The following is a 20,404-nucleotide window of genomic DNA, read 5'->3' as shown; positions in this document are numbered from 1 at the left end:
GCTTCTATAAGCACTCCAAAAAGGCTATATCCATAAAAGCTTTTTGGAATGTGTTGGCTAAAACAACAATTTATGTGATATTTTAAAATTCCTTCAGCAAAGCTTTTAAAACGTAAGAAACGCAGCTATGTTGGACCATTTTAAAGGTTAATCCTGAACAGTTAATAACACTTTATTGCGTTAGAAATAGCAATTAGCAATAGTAAATACCTTGTTTTAAACCAAACTGTCAGGGGGAAAACGAAATTGCTTGGAAATCCTCAGGGGTTCCCTTAACAATATCCAGAATATCTAATATATTTTGTAAGTCAGAGGTCAAAGATTAAACACAATTCGATATTAGTTATCAACAAATGAAAGATTAATTTTTTCTCTGTGCAGGACTTGGAACGATGACGACGACACTATCGCCAAATCAGTAGCGCAGCTTGCATAAAAAAATTGTAAAAGCGCAGCAGTCGGGGCGATAAAAAGGAGCTGCTACTGCAGCAGGATGCAGGAGTCAAACTGACTTTGGGGCACACACAACATAAGTGCTTATATATATCAGATATAAGCGTTTTGTGTGTGTGAGTGTGTGTGTAATGACTGATCGTGTGATTTTTTATGCCACACACACAGAGGGTTGCGTTGAAAGACGATTCATCTTGGACTTGGTTGGGTGATTGCCTGGCTAGATGACTGTGAAAACCCCTCACACCCCCCACAAATCAAACACACACAAATACGAAGGGAAAGAGAAGGATAGTGTGGGGGCGAAAGAGACGGAAAGATGGCATAAAAAGTGGCAGCAAAATAAACAAACAAACGAGTTTTTGCTCCACTCTCTGTGAAAATGTAAGTTGCGGTTGCATCAAAACGAACCCAGGACCAGAAAGAGATGGCGAACCATAGAGCGAAAGAGAAGGCAGCAAAAAATAATAGCAAAATATCTAACCATGGGAAAAAAGGTGGACAGAGGGGGGCAAAGGGGGCTCCAAGCGGTTGGCAGAGATTAACTTTCGGGTCGCTCAAAGCGACCACAGCAAGTGCTTTACATTTAAAACACGGCAAATGGCAAAAGTGCGACAGAGAGGGCGGTCCACCGAGAGAAAGAGACGGAGGCACTGAGCCTAGATAGAGCTTGTTAGTGGACAGTCGGATGATGGTCACCGGCGTTGACAAAAGCGCATATGGACAAGCCGCAAGCCGGCCAGATTAACAATTAGCTGCCCTTTTAATTTATTTAATATTTATAAGCCAGCTAAATGGGAATTTAGCTATAAAAAATACCATACCAGCAGGACCCACGCATAAAAAAACCTTTAAAAAAGGGCCAACGTTTTCTTATCGAGCCTGCACAGAGAGAAAAAGGATATTAAATACACCTGTCAGGGATAAGATAATGGCTTATAAAGAATTAGCTAGAAACGTCTTTATATATTTATATGCTTACGTATAAGGAAAGGAGTTCTATAATTTCAATCAAGCCAATGTAAGCTTGAACTGAATCTATAGATTTTTTAGATTGCCAAGTTCACGATTTTTTAAGACCACCTCAAAAATATCTTTCAACTTTGTAAATATCGAATTTTTTCCCGGTGTCGTACCTTTTTGAAAACAGGCGTCTTTATCTTTTTTATGTTTCGGGCTTCAGGCCATTACGCATACGCCGCGTGGCCCATCAGTCCGTTTTCTGTGCTTATCAATGGCAAATCGATGGTTATTGCTTTATAGGCATTCGTGTAATGTGTTCCCCATCGAATCGAACATAACAAAATGCCTAACAAGCCCGAAACGATTCGGGTGTGTGTGTGTTTTTCTTCTGCCCTTGGCTAGCGAAAATGTTGTTGTTCTTCGTGTTGAATATTTATGTTTTCACGCAGCAGCCAAAAGCAAATAAAGCAAACGAAACTGAACCAAACGAAACGGATTGAAACGGGGAGTTGGTGCAGAATAAAACATGGCAATGAATTATGATACATGTGTTTGCGACTCCAGTGGCCCAAAAGCCAAAGCAACAGCAACGAAAAAGGCAGTTAGCTGGAAGCACAGCCAGCACTCATTCATTTAAATGCCATTTTAAACTTAAATGAAAGTTTATGGCTTTTTATTTGCATTGTCGCATATGTTGGCTTATATATGAATGTGTATGTGGCTAAGGCTGTCGCTTGTTGCTGTTCCGTTGCCTAGTAGATCAACACCCCCCGAAATTGAGGCAAATGCAACATACACGTGGCAATTGTGTTCCAGCAGAGAGAGAAATTCGTGTCGAAAATTTGAATGAATATTTTTAGTCAGTAGAAGATTGCAGTAAATTTAAGAAAATACAAAAATTTATAGAAATCGTTTAGCAAGAAAAATTCTTTAATTTTAGTTAGTAGGCAAAGGAAACAAAATATCTGGTTTGGAAAATATGAAATTGAATGGCTTATTTTAATTAAATTTCCAAATTCTTTTCTTCCTTTGTTCGTATTTATATTAAATTTCGTTTTTAACTGGTGTTAGATATGTCAAAATATCAGATTTTCTGCCTAAAGCTAGCTGAGTGTTTAATAACGATTTGTTAGGAATCTTTAGTATTGTATTAAGATGTCCTGGAATTTCCTGTGTGCGCCCATATTTGTTCTGTCCAGTGTAGGTGCTTGTTTTATAGGAGCGACGTGAACACATATGCCACGCAAAACTCGACACTTTACATTTGCCATGGCAATAATTTATTTTTATTTTCGTTGTTTTGCCAGAAATTCGTTACCTGCCAGGACAGGACGGCAGAAACGAGCCGAACTGAGCCAAACAGAAGCAAACAGCACAAAACAGCACAATACAGAGCAGGTAACACGACATGGCAGGTGCAAAAGGCAACTGCGAACAAGCAACATTCAGACGGAGTGGCGTACATAAATCAAATTAATTTTGTAGGCGAGTCGGGCCAACGTGCGCCATTTTGTGGCTCCGTCTCGCTCACACACGCTCTTCCGCTGCCCCTCTCACTCGCACTCACACGGTCTCCTTGTGGGGGGAAAAGTGCGTTTTAATTGCAAAGATGCCGCCGCGTTTGGCATCGCGATTCGTGGCTAATTAGGCGCACAATTGGCACGAAATAAAAAGCCAGAAAAACAAAAGGAGCGTACGTGACTATCTCAAGCTGTCGATCCGCCGCTGCCACGCCCCCCGCCCCTGAAAATGTGCCGCTGCTGCGATAAAACGTACATTTAAATTGTCGCCAAGGAGGCGGGGCAGTGGGCGGGGTAGGGGAGGGGAACGGAAACGGGAGGTGGGCGGCAACCGCATCGCACGTGTAGCACACTCGTATTCGTATCATCAAATGAATATTCGCTTATTTGCATCTCTCTCGAGGTGGTAAAAGATACCCCAACCCCAACATCCCACACATATGTGTGCACTGGGGAAAATAACGTGGGAAAATATATTATTTTTCTTTAAAGGAATCGCTCTCAAAAACTTTAATTTGATCTTGAAGTTTTCGTTCTACTAGTTTCCATATTCGAGCTGTAATTAAGACATGAAACACTAATTATCTTTAATAAATCAACTCTTTTAGGAAAAAGGGTCTTTATATTATTTTCACATTGTCTAAGAAGTTTACGAAGTTCAGCTGGACTTATACATTTATACTTTTTTGAAGGTTTTGTAAAAAAGATATTATCAAACAATTCCCTTTTTTATAACCCCTAAAGCTACATATGAAATATTATTTCCAAAAAACTTGTGCACCCAATTGTTTAGAAATAATTGCTCTCCAGAACTTAAAAAGTCGTTTAATCTGGTCCAATTTAAGCCGCGTTTAATTCGAAAAACCTTTTTCTCTCTGTTCGCACAAGCAAATGAGTCTCAGCTGCTGTTTTTTTCAAAGAGTGTGCATGTGCGACTGTGGATTGATGGCAGTTGGGTGGTTGGCTGATGGCTGACAAAATGAGTTTTCAGTTATTTTCTTTTTGCCGAGCGAAAAGGGACAACTGGGGGCACCGGTGGGTTAACCTTTGATTCAACAGCTGGCTTTTAAATTAAGATTTCGCCTGCCTGCCAGCTCTGGGGCCTCTTGTACAATTTCAGCAGCTGGAAATGAGAAAAGTTGCCCTGTTGGCGAGCGAAGTTTTCAGCTGGCTGGCTGGTTGGCTAGCTGGCCGCTTGCAAATTTCTCCATCTTGGAGAGTTGTTTGCCGAGAGTTTTTGGCCCGCAGAAGTTTCCTAGACTGGTAAATATGGGTTTTTAGAAGGAGGAGAATCTAATTTCGAATGGTTAAGCAGGAGCCTCGCTCTGGGAAACTGCTTCAAGCCAGATTATGTTATTACTTGGCCTTGGCTTGGCCGGTATCTGGGTATCTGGGCATCCCATGATGCACAAGATGCCACCTCATCTGCATCTAATGATATTGAATAAGCACTTGAAAAGCTCATATAAAGTAAACAATTGATTTCCATTACCCCGTTGGGGGAATTGGAGATGGGAAGCCGGTGGAGACTTAACAACTTGCCATTTGCTTAGCCACCGTTTACTTGCACATTTTCCTCCCTTTTTTTTCTCGCTTTTTTTCCACATTTTTTTCCATTTTTCTTGCCCACTTGCCAGGCGGATATCTGATGTCTCAGTGTGTGAGTGCAAGTTTCTTGCGAGTTATTTTCATATTTGTTTAAAGTCTATTTACCGCAAGTTGACAGTGAAATATGCGAAACTAGCGCGTAGCCAAATAAGTGCGACAGTTTCCGGTTACAACAGTGGCAATGCCAATGTCTTGCGGATAGCAGCAGGAGATTTTTCCTGCGCCGCAATGCTTTTCCCAAACACCCCGTTCCATTTTGCAGAATTTTCTCCCCTTCGTCAGAGTTGCCTGCATGTCATTGCGGTTTGTTTGTTTGCTTGACTTGCGCCCGGGTAAGGATTTCATGTGCTTGAGCCGCCGAAGGAGGGGGGGCTTTTCAAGGAGGGTGAGTGGGGGGGCTTTCCAGGGGGAGATGAGCCCGAACAGGACCAACCGCAGAGCTCGTCGGCTATATGTGTGTGTTTGCAAGGCTGTCTGTGCGGGCTGCCTGCCTGTCCGCATGACAATTTGTTGTGCATGAAATCTGCTGCTGCTGCTGCTGCTGCTCCTAGTGGCTCCCCCATCCTGCATCCTTCTTATTCCTGCTTACTGGTGCAATGTTTTTTGCGCAATTTGCCAAAGCCATGCCAGGCACGAAGCAGATATGCAGAGCAGCTCGGAGGAACCAGAAGGAAACCAGCGAACAGGACGAGCAGCAGCTCACGCTCCGACTCCGATTCCGAATTCGAATCCGACCACGACTGCAGCTGCACTCGGAAAATATGATTTCAATTTTCAATGTTGCAGTTGAATGTATGTCGTGGTAAAATGTATTACCAATTCATTTTATAGAATACAAAGAAAACAAGAAATCTTAGAATCTTAGGATATAGGATAGAAAATCTACAAAAAATATCTCACGATTATAATAATCAATTCAGATATATTAAATTAAATACTGATATTTTATCTTTTCTTTAAAAACTGGTAGTAATATGATTACAAAAATAAACAAATTATTAATATGAATAATAAAGCAGAGTAAAATATTTTACAAATAATTATTATTATAAATGGTGGTGTCTGTGAAAAGAGGTTGAGAAAATCTAATCAATTAATACTAGATAATAATAGATGTTTTAAATCAGATTTACTAAATTGTACTGATTGATTTATTTTTTTATAAATCTTTTGTTAATATTACTACAAAAATAGTTTTATAAAGAGCATTTGAATTCCATGTTCAGGCTACTCATTATGGAGGTTGGCTACTTTATAAAACAACTGGTATTCCACGTTTCTTGACAAGTGTTTTAGCTGTATTTTTTTCAATTCAGGTGTAGACTGGACATTAAATTCAATTTAAACTGCCCTTTTTCTCCCGGTGCCTGGCTGTGGCTGTGGCTAAGCTCGGTCCGGGCAAATAGTCTGGGCTATGTAAACAAACGGTTATCCCTGCCGAGTCGCTCGCTCGCTTGCAAGACATATTAGATTTCCCTCCGCCTCCATCTACATTTCTCCGGATGGCTGTAGTTGTAGCTGAGCCTAACCACTGAGACGGAAGTAATGTGTCTATCAAAGCATTAACAACGAACCCGGCCAACGAAACTAAACGAAACGAAACCAAACGAGACCAAAACGAAACGTCTTCGTCTGCAATAGAGTTTTTCGCATACCCTAATCGCAGCGAAAGGGATGCATCGTATTGATTTCCCATCGGTTTTGAGCTCAACCGAAGATAAGACTTTATAGAAGGGCATTCCAGACTTTGATTCCGATTCCGATCCCGAACCACAATTAACAGCTATGAAAAATGTGTATTGCATTGTTTTAGATAGGGTTTCCGGGGAGGGGAAGGGGGTTGATGGTACTTGTTTGGCAAATGCCTTTTGCATTAAACGCCTTTATGCCAAATTGAACACAATTAAATTAGTTGCGGCCAAGGGATTAAGGTGGAAATTGGCATCGTTGTTGTTATTGCCGCCTGCTGTCTGTGTTTATGTATAACTAATTGGCTATGTAAATGGCAGCTGAGTGTGTGCCGTGTGTTTGTCGTGTGTGTTTGTCCACCTACACATATGTATGCTGTTAATTACGAGCAGAGGCAACCGCAGCTTATAGATGATTGGGCTGGTTTAGAGTGGCTCGGAAGGTTCTAGGGTGGCTCGGTTTTGCTCTCGGTCTCGGTCTCTGCCTGAGTTTGAGTTTGAGTATGAGTTGGGGTGTGCTGTTTGTCAAGGGGGCCGTGCTGGCCCATCATCCGCCCACATTGACATTTCGAGCAGCGTTGTCATGAAACCTTTTGCTAAGGATTATGCAAATCTGCCACTCATCGTGCACTCACTCACACACATAGTCAGCTCCACCACACACATAGACACACACAGACACACTGGCGTGCCTGCATTTACATTTACATTCAGCCAGCTGAAGATTTGCGCATCATAATTTATGCCCCTCAAGCCCCACATTTCCCCGAAAGAGACAGCTAGCCGGGGGCAGAAAGAGACGGGGCGAGACACTTCATTCAGAACGCCTCAAAAATTGCCCACAGTTATGACAGCCAGGTGAACTCTGACGGAATCAGGAGCAGCAGCCAGGATTCAGTCAGATTCCTATTCTCATCCAGAGCACTGTCAAAAATACTACTCAAAATAGCCTTTTTTAACACAAGAGTTTTGGAGAATGTGGAATACTCGAAAGATGAAAAACTATGTTCAAAATTTATTACATGATATCAAAAACCTCTTACACAAGCTTTTTGTTTAAACTAATTAAAGTGTGTATATTTCATCTAAGGTATTATCATCATTAATTTGATTAAATTGGTTTTATTTCACTTGTTTTTCCTTAAGAATATTTAATTTATCTACAAAAACTGATTTTATTAAGCCACATTTTTAATTTGTTTGTGTACTAATTATCTATTCAAAGGAAAACAGACCACACAAGTTATAGAGATATTTAAGGCCCAGTATTTAATGCTGCCATTTCACCAAACATTTTATTATTATTATGATAGTGATGCTTCAAGCGTTGTAAAAATATTATTCTTCACACTAAATCTCGCAAGTATTTTGTTATTTTTGCGGCAGTGTATTTTAGGTCTTTCGCTCGCTTGCCTTTCCATAATTAAATCATAAAAAATTGTTTTTTAATGAAATTAGTTGGGGTTTTTTTGCTGTTGTTTTCGCTTTGGCCTTGCTTTGCATGATTTGTCATAATTAATACCGAAGTGGGCGGATCCCAAGGGGGTGAAACAGAGTTATCTGACATTTGAGTGTCCTGGCCAACCGTTTTGTCCGTTCCCCGGGAGATGGTGCACTTTTGGCCATTTGCCTGGCAGGGTTCGAGGTTCGAGATTCGGGGTCCTGGCCCCCATAAAATGCTTATGAAAAGCGCTTAAATTTACTAACCTTTGTGGGGAAGGGGGATGGGGATTGGGGGATATCATCTGCAAGTGCAAACACCGTAAACACCTTTAAAAGCCAGTCCAAAGGAGACCGGACTTGGCTGCCAGATCCTGATAGTTTGGCTGGGCAATTTCCATGCGGAGGGACTTTACAAAATGTGTAGTTTATTTGCAATTTTTTAGCCAACGAGCTTTACGTTTCTGTTTTGATTCCCACACCCTTTCCTTTCGCCATCCCCTCCGAATGTGGAATTTTCGTTATCGCAGAGCTTGCAGCAGCAGCAGCTGCATCAGTTGCAATAAAATCAGTGGCCAAAGGTTGCAGCATCTGAGGTCAGCTGGGTGGCACTTTTCCACTTTTCCCCCTTTCCCACCTCACAAGCCCACTTTTGCATGTGTGTGTGCTTGTTAAATAGAACATTTGCAGGGAAAACCTGCGCAGGGAAAATTTGAAATTCGCCCGCTGTGTTTTGTTTATCCTGTTCGTTTTTTTTGCTCAGTTCTAAGTTCTTTTGATTTGTTTTTGCATTTGGAAAATAGTTTTCTGATTTGCATTTAAAAGGGGCTTTTTGGTGGGGCTTTAAGGGCCATAGAAGGCCTGCAGATACAAATGTATAAATTGGACAGGAAAAGGGTGTTGAAGTTAGCTAAGCATAAGTTAAAATAGCATGCTCTATTTAGGAATATATTTCTCTCTAGGAAGTTGTAAATATTCTATGAATGGTGACTTAAATTTATTTTAGAGATTGGGAATTTTAAAGTAGAACCTATCTTAATAAAACGTACTATACAATTCTTATAAACGGTAAGAGTGTTTTTATAAACCAAAGGTATTCTTTGAATAATATAAATATATTTGAAGTGCTTATGTTTATCACTGGCATGCTGTTTTAATTGAGAGAATTCTTCTATTACGAAATGTAAATTCCAGCGTATACATTTTTGAATAGCATCGCAGAGTGGTATTCCTGCACCGCAAAATGGAAATGGAAATGCAGCTAAACAACTATGAAAACATTTGAAAATGGTACTTGAAAAGATACAATAAAAATAAACTGGCATTCGCTGCAAACTGATATAGAAATGGCTGCCATGGCAATATGAAATTGGCTGGCAGGGTTGCGCCATAAATTTATATCTCATGTATATATACGCGTACATTTGGGATCTGTTGTTGTGGGTGCCACGCATGCAACTATTAATCATATTGAATGCCGCGCCCTGACTTGTCCGGCTAATCAATCTTGCCAGGAGCAATCTCTCCGCGCTCATCTCATCTCATCCAAAGCGGAAGAAAAATGGCCGCTAAAGTCATTAACGCTTCGCTGGTCACCTGCCGCCAAAAGCAGGGGAAAACTGAAGGAAAATCGGGGAGGAGGAAGAAAACTAAGCCGCCGGTTGCCGTTGCCATTTTGCTATTTTGTTTATGGCCCTGGCGAAAATCGCTCTGCTGCCCCCCGTCAGATTTTCCCCGGCTTTCTCCGGCTTTTCCCAGTTGCCCAATGAGGCGGCAGGCAAAAGCCAAAGGGGATTAGTTGTAATCAATAACTTGGCCAAGGGGATGGGAAAACTGGTCTTGGGCTTCTGTTTTGTTTGCCCTGTCGAAAGTTTCTCCGCACAGCTTATAGCTGCTGGGCTTATACACTCGCAGCCAAGTTATTATTATAATTTCCTTTGCCGATGCGGATTAATTGAAAAGTTTTCCATTAAGAATTCGCGCTTGGTTAAATCGCCCAGCCTTCTTTTGTTTCACCTTTCGCCATATACACAAATACATACAATATTTGCGTGCGATGTAGTATCTTCACTATTTGATCGTTATGGATTTTGACAGTTTCGCTGGGCATGATGAAAATTACTTAAAAGCATTTCGTTACCCAGCGCTGATTTGATTGATGGCCGTTTATGGATGCTTCTCCCTCACTCGTCATTATATTCGCATTATCAAGTGCTATGCTATATAAATATATATATATATATAAAGCTTTAGTGGTGGGCGGGGCAATGGAGCATTGCAAATGGCAGTTGACGTCTTGCGGCGAAGAGCTGACAAAAAGTTGCGCCAATTTATGTCAATTATCGGAAGCTTTACCTGCGGAGTTGAATTTCTCTTCGGGGGGAAATGGGAATTTCGGATGGGTTGCCGGGAAATCGAGAAAAATCGTCGAAAATCCCCTCGAGAGCAGGCTGTGTAATTTGCTGGGGGAAAACAAATAATGGCATTTTTAGCTGTTACCCGATATAGCTACTTTTTTCCATCATTCAAATTTGTCACTGGGTGACTCTCGAAATTTGATAATGTTTCAGGGGCATCCTTTTTTTCTCAGCAGGGTATATTGAATTGAAGTTTGAGTTATTGGAATTTGGTATTGAGTGGGAGTTAAATTTCCAAACTGCTTTTAGGGCAATCTTGTAATACCTTTTAGGTATAATAGATACCTTTTCACGGGTTTTCATCAGAAAAATAATTTGAAGTGTTTTGCATTTTGGCCCAATTGGCTTGAATGGATATCAGTGACTTAAAGATTCGCGTTATTGAATTTCATATATTTTTATTAGTAGTAGAGCTTCTGAATTTTTCCTTTTCCAGCTTAACGCTTTCAATATCTACCAAACACCAACCATTTAATTCTTAAACTCTTTTCGACGTATTCTATCCTCTTCAGAAATCCCCTTAGAATCCATCCGATAGCACATCGTTAATGAAAATCCGTGTTTGGGGATTTTTTTTGCGCTTCAACAGGATCGAGAGGGTCGCTCATTAAAATTGGCGGCGGGAAGGTTGAAGAAGAGCGTCTAGCAAATCGATTTTCGTTTAGTATCGTAATCAACAACACAGGATTTTTGTGCTCGTGCTAAAAATTTGTTTTTTGCGCTATAACAAGTCTGGCAAAGCCCCCGTTTCGGCCTTTTTTCGAACATGGCTGAATGGAGAACTTAAAGAGCACTCGAACGGCACTCAGCCGCAAACACACATACAGCTGCACACTCGATATGCATATGTGTGTGAGTGTGTGTCTGTGTGTGTGTGTGTGTTTAAGTGGAGTTTTTCGGGGGGCGTAGTGGAGTCCTGGGCTTTGCAGTACTTGTCAAGATTGAATTTGGTTCGAATTTTTTTTTAGAGGTTTTCCTCTTTCATTCGCTGGCTTCGTAATTTTTCTTCTTTTTTTTCTGGCATTTTTATTGATCAAACAAAACGTAGCAAGTGGCAGCCAGTGAAGGTGTCACTGCTTACGGCAAGCAGGAAAAAATAAAAATATATATACAATTTTACCCCGTACATTGTTGGGGAAACACGCGCAGTGCGAATAGATTGCATGATTTGCTCCACTGCCTGTCATTCTGATTTTTTATGATTATTATTTTGCTTCATTTCGTTTAGCATTTTGGCATGTGACTGGCTCCCGTTTCGATATAGCTATAGGTTACAGGATACGGAAAAAGGAGTTCTCCACTTACCGGACCAAACTGTTCGAAGTAACTTTTGACATCCTCCAGTGTGGTGGGCGCCGAGAGGCCGCCCACAAAGATTTTCTTCGTTCTCGTCACCATCTGCAACGGGGCCAAAAAGAACGAAAAACGGGTTAATATATATGTCGAGTAATGAGCGGAAAGGTTAAATGGAGGGGCGGTATTTAAATATGCATTTTATACGGGACTTTACGCGGGTTACTCCGAAAGTTATGACCCGTCAGACGGCCGGGAACTTGAGGCTTCGACCTTCGACCCCCCCAGCCCACTACCCCATCCCGTCCTCCTCCTGTAACTTATGGCCACCAACTTTCGCCATGAGTCGTTCGACCATTTTGTGCATTTTATATACTACATGCATGGCCCCTTATTCTCTTTTCTCGCCTCTCACAGTGTGTCTGTGTGTGTGTGTGTGTGTGCAGCTGGCATTTTTAAGCTGACAGTTTCAAGTGCCAACTTTACGCAGTTAGCGCAGCAGAAGCGGCAGGAGCAGCAGCCGTCGAGCACCCAGCACCGAAAATGATGGCGAGACAAGGACGAGCAGGCAGCCTCAGGCCTGCATATGTAGGTGCACTCACAGAAATGACTTCCAAACTCGGGCAAGTCAAGAAATATACTGGCCTTACAAAATATGGGGTTTTTCTTAACGTAACTAAAGTAATTTCATTTATTTAGTTTATAATTTTGTCTTTAAGTTTATCTCATTGTTAAAATAAAACTTGTTTCATGCTGTATAAGGAATTCTATTTAACTTGTTATAAACAATTTTTAATTAGATTGGCTTATTTATTTTACATATTTTTCTGTAGTCAATGTTTATCCTAATATTTCCTAACTAATTCTAAATTCCTAACATTCTAAAATATGAAATTAATACGAATTTATTAAATTTGATTATCTGCAGAAAAGATTCCTAAGTTCCTTTTATTTGTTTTCTTTTTAAGTATACTTAGAAATGGGCAAACAAATAAGAGATATTTGTTCGCCCTCTAAAGACGAATCCTTAGAAATAACTAAAGCAGCTTTTAATTTCTTGTGTTGGCGATTTTCGCAGGAACTGCTTCCCTTGGAATCTCTAAAATCCGAAAAGCAGAGGAAACGCGAGTGCTATCGCCTATCAGAATTTTCGCCGCAGTGCACTCGTGTGTTAGCTGCCGAGTGTCAGGATATGCGTATGTGCAGTGCAACGCCAGCCTTTTTAGCCCGCAGGCAAGCGTAAACTGTTAACGTTAAGTGACGGCAGTTAAGGCACAGTGGGCCCATCGCAGAACCCCACCAATTTTAATTTGTATAATTTTTAAAAAATTACCCACAAGCTAAGTAAACCCCAGAGACGACCTGGGTGGGCTAAGTTCAGAGGCTGGCACGCTCTGATGGGTTGGGAAGGAAGAAATCCAAGGCGGGCGGAGTGGGGCCCACGGTTCGAGGGACCCTCGAATAAACCGGATGAAGCTGATGACGCTGATTGCACTGACGCTTGCAAGCTGCAATTTATGAGCACGGCACAGACAACGGGTATAAGGGACGTCTGAAGCTCAACCCCCCACCCCCTTCCACCAACCCACGCGATGTGGGATATGTCCGTTAAGGAAGCTAACGATATGTAACAGCGGTGCTGATGTTTCTGCAGTGCCAGCAGTAAAATTCATACAATGTCGTAAAATTAAAACACTTGTGCTGTCGCCCTCACTCACACACACACACCAGCCTGGCCCGGCTGGGAGATAGAGCGAGAGGGGGCGAGAGGGGAGGTTTAGATGTTACTACAAAGTTGGTCGTGCAGCTTTTGGCAAGGCAAATCGCTTTGGCCCAGAGTCCTGAGTCCTGTCTTCTTGCTCAGCTCCTGGCTTCTGTTTTCGGTCTCCTTCTTCCTGTCGCTTTTAGTTTTTCCTCCTCCTCATCCTCCTGTTTTTTTTTATTTCAATTTTTTTTTTTGTCTGTGCTGCACTTTAGCCAGGTTGAGTAAGGACTGGGGTTTGTGGTCGGGTGCTGATGCACTGAGGGGGGCGGTGTCTCCGCGGGCGTTCCCTCTAACAATTTGCAAAAGCAAAAAACGAGCAGAAATCAAGTTGAGAGTGCGCTGCAAGAAAGTAACTGTAACAACATGACGTCCGAGACAACGTTGAACCCGGCACCATCCTAGCACCACCCTGGCACCACCCGTCACCCAATGCACCACCCGGGTGGCTCATCATCACCAGCCACAAAATGGGTACAGAAATTGCAGCGTTGTTAAAAAGCGATTCAAACTGCAGTGGCCAGCACTTTGAGTGTGTCTGTGCACTTACAAAAATATATATTAAGTAATCTCTAGTGTATTCAAATTACCGAAAAAGATGACTAAGGGTATGCAAAAGAAATTCTATAACACTTTGAATTTAAATTATCTGTTTTCAAAATAGTATGCAAGCTAAATGATGGGTAATTAAGTTAAAACAAAGATTGGCTGGCCTAATGGATGTTCGAGCTTGTAGAGTTCTGGTATTTAGGTGAGTTTATCGATGAAATGACAGCTTAATTTTTCTTAGATTACATTTACATCATAAAAAGCCATACCATACTGGAATATATCTAAAAGGAGGTCAAAAGACTAAATAATTTTGGGGCAATTTAAAAATACCTAAGTGTGGTCCTCTTTTGTAAACAAGAATTATTTTGTTCTCTGTGTGGTCACAGGCTCCCTTTTAGCAGCCGACCACAATGGACTACGCCCCGCACTAATCACTCCCAAAATGGAGCTACTTAAACTAATAAACTGGAGCCGGGAGTTTGATTGCTCGGCCGATGTCGGCAATGTCATCATCAAATATAAATGAACCAGTTTGGGAACACGCCCAGTGCTGATAGCGGGGCATGAATCAAAAACAAAACACACCCAAAACCGAACCAAACGCGACCTCAAGACAAATACACATGCGGCTACAGGAAAACAGGGAAACACGGATAGCCAGATACAAGAATACGGAGATACTCAGACACTCAGATACAAATGGCACCACACACGCATACTAACGAAGTGACACGGCATTTTAACGGCCACCGCAGCGGAGCACAGATTAGGAATGTCAATATTAGCCACAAGGACTGCGATGAGCCGCCGGATGAGCCACAGGGAAATGAAGGAGGGCAGGGGTCGAGCTTCGGGTGGGTGGGTCCGACAACTGGCACAATGTTTGGCCATGGCCATGTCTTTTTGGCCGGGTAATGCCGAAAATTTGACAAATGACGTCACGAGTGGGCGTGATCAAGCGGTGGGCGTGGCAGCGAGGGTGGGGCGATGGAAAGGACAGACGGAAACGCAAGAAGGCGGACCTGTTTTAATGCAGTTGACAAGAAAGTCGCCCTCTTGGATGGATGTCTAATGTAAAGTTGACGCGACAGGGACAATGAGGAAAAGAGTTACAATTTATGCTGTCCATTCTTAAGAACCTTTCTTTAATAAAAATTAGGTTCAATAAAATAAAAGACACTTAAAATTAGATTCAATCACAAAAAGCCAACAGTTTCCTATTCCTTAATTTACTATTAGCTTTCAAAACTTGCACAAGGTTTTATGTTTTAATGGTCTTTTTATGGTTTCGCAAAAAAAATGCAATGCCAAATATTTCATTCCGGATCAAACAAAAAAATATGTTACAACCACAACAAACAATAAACGGAACGACTTTTTGACTGACTTGTAAATTTTTCAGAAAATTTACTTATAAAAGGTGTCAAAAATAATCTTTTTGTGCTTTTAAAATGTATTTTTTATCTATGTTCAGTAATGTATTTATCCTAAACATATCTCAAACTAATGACAATGTAATCTTCCATTCATTTTTGTATCGCTTAAATTGATTTACTTGTGTAAAATATAATTCCTAATACTTATAATCATTCTGTTTAAACTCATAGCATCAATAAAATAGATGGGTAAGAAGAAAATGCCCCCACTAATAAAATAAGAGGCAATCAATCAACTTAACACCTATCCTGCTTATTTAATATATAGACTGACGCTTTTCCTCTAACATTATGGATTTTAATGAGGCGTAGCATGTAAATAGGAGAATACAATAAAAACGACACTTTATCACTGCGTCTCATCGATACACAAGTCGGTTGACAAGTCGCATGCATATTTCATGTTGACAGAGCTGCTATCGATAACCCGACCTTATCCGGAATTGGATCATACCACTCCGGATTACATCCGAGAAATAAGGGATGGGGTTGAAAAGCGATGCCGACATGGCCATCATCTCCATCATCTCCCGAGGAGAAGCCGATGTCTGTTATGTTAGTGGGAAAGGCCAAATCAATTTAACACTTTCAACTAAATTATTCATTTTGCATAATAATTTTCAAATCTGTCAAAAATGTACACTAACACACACACACACAGCCACAGATAAGCAGGATTTTCGAGGCGTCTGCACTTTCACACGCTCCGGAATGGGGGCGTGGCATTGGGCGGGGGGCGAGGAACGCTTCCCAAAAAGCACTCAAATAATTCCCGGGCGTAAGCTAAACCAGCGCAAAGTTGCCGAGAGCTCACAACAATGGCAAACGGAAATTGGGGAAGGGGTTTTCTGTAAGGCAATGAAATTGGGGTTGGCTTGGGGAGTGGCTAGGGGGAGGGTGGGGTTGAAGGAGTTTGGAAAATGAAAAACCCTTTAACCGTGCGTAGGCTCCTGCCGCCGTCCGCCAAGCATCGCAAATTCTGTTAAGCGAAAATTTCATCAACGGCGCAGAATTTTCATTCGCCATTCAGACGCTCGCCCAACCAACCTGCCCGACCCGCCGTCGTTCGTTGTCAAAATGAAAGGAAAATGTCTCATAAATCCTTTTAATATTAAATGAGCTCGTTCTACGCGACAGCCCTGGCCCGACCCGTGAAAAGCGGGAGGCGGGGGGGTGGAAAATGGTGGAAATTCGGGCAACGCACACACTTAAAATTATGTGGCTAATGGGAGCAACTTGCCTGGAAATTGCGCGCGGAACTGCGGAGATGTCTCGAATCGGCGACACATGTTCAGCGGAAAAGCGGGAAAACCCCGAGAAAAGCGGGCAAAGTGCGGGGGGAAAAGGCCGAGGGACCGGGGCACTCTGCCAATTGTCATTAAATGTAATTTTTAAACCTGTTAGCGCATGTGTGCCATAAAATGTGAGGTTAAAAAGGGTTTTTCTTTCGGGCCTCCCTAGGATATCCTTTTTTTCTGTGCCGCCATTTGGTTTTATTGTGAAATTAGTTGGCAAAAGCGGGTTTATTAAAGTTCGCCCCGAAATTCCAGATGCGTTGCCTGAATTTCAGGCCTGGGCAGCAAAGGGTTAAGGGGTGATTTTCAACGACAACAATTTGTAACATTTGCCGCACTTCCCGCAAGAATTTCTGCTGCCGGCGGGAGTAGGGCGGAAAAAGAGGCATTACTGGGGGAAAACGGGATTGGTTGTAACCCACTCGAAAAAAGAGCTTCAGCATCATTCAAAGTGACAAATTATCCATGCAAATTTTATACAAAATAAAAGGGGCATACCAACACAAGGACGGCCGCCGTGGGAAAAAGTGTTGCATACTTATGAGTGCTGGTGAAGGACTTCGGCCTGAAATATGAGCATTGATAGAAAGTTTGACAAATGCCAAAGGATGCCATTTCAGGATAAGAACTGGGAGAGAGATGCTCGGAATATATATGAAGGCTGCTTATTCAAGCATTATCTTTGTTCATTTCCTTTTACACTTCACAAAAAGAAGCTACAACAGAATATATTTATTACGATTGCTTTTCAGTCCTGTTATATTAACGTATATTTGCTAATGGATTTTATATTTTTATTGTTTTCAAGCTGTTCTTACAAATAGATTTAAAATTGTGTTTTGCCCTAAAATTTAATAAAATAACACAAATCATAAAAAAGCGAAGCTTAAAATGAGTTAGTGATTAAGAGAGCAAAAAATAGATTCAGAATACCAGTAATACCATAAAACAGATGAAATAAAATGACATACATAGTCTTAACCAACGGTTAGATTCTGGATACCTAAGGCCATATAAGTCATATTTTCACAGTGCACGTTTGGGTATCCTCAGTTATTCATAATTCGATATGCTCCATCAATGCCGCATTTTCCGTTCTCGGTTTTCTGTTTTTGTCTGGCTTTCAATTAAAATGACCATAATCACACAGCCACAGACAGGACACAGCACACCCACACCCACTCACACATCTACACCCACACCCTCATCCACGTCCACACACATGTGGTCCTGATCCCAGTGCGTTGGGCCCAAACAAAATTTGTGCAATTTCCGTTACTAATACTTTTTGGTCAATTTCCTTCGAAATTTGCTTGGCCAGCCGATCCGGCAGGACAAAAAGCGTTCGTCTTCCTTGTTGATTTATTGCCCTGACAGAAGGAAGTCCCATCCCCCGGTCGCTCCTTAATTTCGTTGATATTTATGCGGCAAATGTCCCTGCGAACGTAGCCAATGAACACGTTCCTGCTGTCACTGACAAGGGATAATGGGCCTGGTTCATAGAGAAATCAGCATTTGAATTTGCCTCAGGGACCAGCGATGGCTGCCCTTCAAAGGGAATGCAAATTCAGACTCAAGTCCTGCTTTTTTGTCCGGCTTAAACTTGTAAATCAAATGAAATATATGGCCGGCACATAAATACATTTTCGGAGATTGATGCTGAAGAGTTGAGCTCCCCCAAAAAGCAAACCAAACCGATCCGATCTGAGCTGAGCTGAGTTGGCATTTTAATGAGCTCCATAATGCGCCGGGCCAACAAAAACTAAAATGGCGCATCGCTCACAAATTGGTTGCGAGTGGGTGGCAGAAAGGATGGCAAAAGCCAGAGCAACAGAGTCCTGGCAAGTCACCTTATTTATGCATAACAATAATGAATATTATACAACAAGCCCGAAATGTAATTCTGTGTAATTAATTATTAATTTATGCGCATACATTTAACTCACACGCATTGTCGTCGACAGCAGGAGCAAAGGCAAAGGCAAAGGCGATGGCAGGACCAGCACACATGTGTGTGTCCCTGTCTCTGTCCCCTCCCCCTCCCCTCCCCTCACCATCACTTTATAAGAGTGTGTGTGTGTTTGGCATTGGCATCCTGGCACAATGGCGGCTGGCGGATACGGAAACTGTTTTGCTGCCGTTGATGCCGATGCCATAGAGAAGCCCCGGCCATTGTTGCTGCCGATGCCAGGCTTACCCATTAATTGGTGCTATTTATGGCTTGATTGGTTTTAAACCTATTCAAAACTGCACTGCAAACTAAACTTACTTTGTCTACACAGTACACTCAACAGAAAAATTAATCAAACAATGTTTAAAAAGCTCTTATCTAACAACCAAGATAGTTTTCCCATTACAATTTAAATCTTAAAGTATTTAATTTAATTAGATTGATTTCATTTTTCCATTTATTTTGTTTATTATTTTTATTTTGAAATTATTATTCCCATTCAGTTTAGAATATTAATTCTAGACAACTACATCTCTTTTACATATTCGATTTATAAATGCTTCAAAGAAAAATATTTTTTTTTTTCATTTTATAATACAGTTTAATATAAACTAATGACATACATTTTTTGTTCATTGAATCCAAATTCAAGATATATTTATATTTCATTTAACTTAAATATAGATTTATATTTTTGTCATTTAAAATCTCCATATTAAATAAAAACTGTTGATATTGCTACCTGCATCTGAAGGGTGTATTCTATTCGAGCTCACCTTCTTGACACCCTCTATTGACGCTGCTGCAGCGACTAACGACTAACGACCAACAAAGTCGTTTCTGATGCTGGTCGCATGTTGCTGCCCCTGTCGTTCTAATGTTAAGTTGAATTGTCATTAAAATTGTCGTCCATAATTTCGACATTAAATACACACATAGGCGAGCACACACACGCACACACATAACCAGCTAAAGCTGCCGAGCGAGTGTGTGTGTGTGCGCATACATGTAAATTGTGCGGCAGGCCCCTCGATGTATGCAACACTTTTGGCTTGGCGAGCAGAGCATAAATATAAATGCTTGCCTCTGCTTAAGCAGATGTGTGAGTGAGTGTGTGTGTGTGTGTGTGTGTGTGCGGAGCGTGGTTAAAAAGTGCCAACGCAGCATGTTTTCAACATTGTTTAAATTTATATGGCAGACAAGCGAGCACACACACTCCAGAGGACATGGATGGGACACCCTGGACGGCCGCAACTTGTGCTTAAAGTTTTAAATTTGCATAACACAGCAAGGAGCAAGGAGCAAGTGGGAAGTAGTAACGAGCAAGGAGCAGGCAGTCAAGGAGGGTCAGCATAGCTCATTCGAGTCCTGGCTCTCTTACGTAATTGCCGTGCTCATAAACTCCAGGACCAATCATCATTAGGCGCTCGGCCATTACATAATTATCGCAATCACAACTTGCAGGTAATTGAAATTGTGTGTGGTGTCCATTTGGAGTCAATTTCGATAAAGTTTTCCCTTGATTCCGATTCGTATACTGGCTTCCATTTAACGCTAATCACTTGCAGTCACACACAGCCAACTCGAAACTCGGTTTGAGCCAAATAATTTGTCTTTCTATTTCCGTTCAATGGACTTTGTGTGTGTTTTTTTGGGGGGGTGGAGGGAAACTTTCCTTTCGTTCGGCGCTGGTAGATTGTTTTTGGCCAAGGTCAAAAGCGGGCCACTCGGGGCGGGCTAGGTGACGGTTTTGCTTAATTAGAACATTCATTAATCAAATCAAAACCATTTGCCACCCCGGGCTTAGGCCTAGCCAGAAAAAAAGGAAAAACCAGGCCAGGCTAGGCCAGGCCAGCCCAGACAATGAGGAAAAGCGCCGGCGAAAAAAGGAAACTTTTGGCGAATGGCGGCCAAACACGCACAGGGCCAAAAACTGGCTAAAAGGAGGAGAGTAGCAAATAAATTCGGTCGCATAGAAAAACGACAAGCGGCATAACAAAGCGCACAGATTCAGCAAAGCAAAGGA

At 41.6% G+C, this 20,404-nt stretch overlaps 1 protein-coding gene across 8 annotated transcripts in view; it reads right to left on the bottom strand.

The window, feature by feature from the left end:
* The window catches only part of LOC108048668 (RNA-binding protein Musashi homolog Rbp6), a 188,880-nt gene that overhangs the window by 53,959 nt on the left and 114,517 nt on the right, over window positions 1-20,404 (bottom strand). For all 8 annotated transcript variants that reach the window (XR_006417579.1, XM_017129482.2, XM_044459254.1 and 5 more), the window contains one exon: window positions 11,395-11,487. Coding sequence is in view for 7 of the 8 variants with exons in the window: in XM_017129482.2 (XP_016984971.1) it covers window positions 11,395-11,487 (93 nt within the window). In the remaining variant the exon portion in view is untranslated. The remainder of the gene's footprint in view (window positions 1-11,394; window positions 11,488-20,404) is intronic.

Source organism: Drosophila rhopaloa, unplaced genomic scaffold (genome assembly GCF_018152115.1).
Source record: "Drosophila rhopaloa isolate 14029-0021.01 unplaced genomic scaffold, ASM1815211v1 contig_185, whole genome shotgun sequence".
Lineage (NCBI taxonomy): Eukaryota > Metazoa > Arthropoda > Insecta > Diptera > Drosophilidae > Drosophila > Drosophila rhopaloa.
This window is presented reverse-complemented; position numbering and strand designations above follow the sequence as displayed.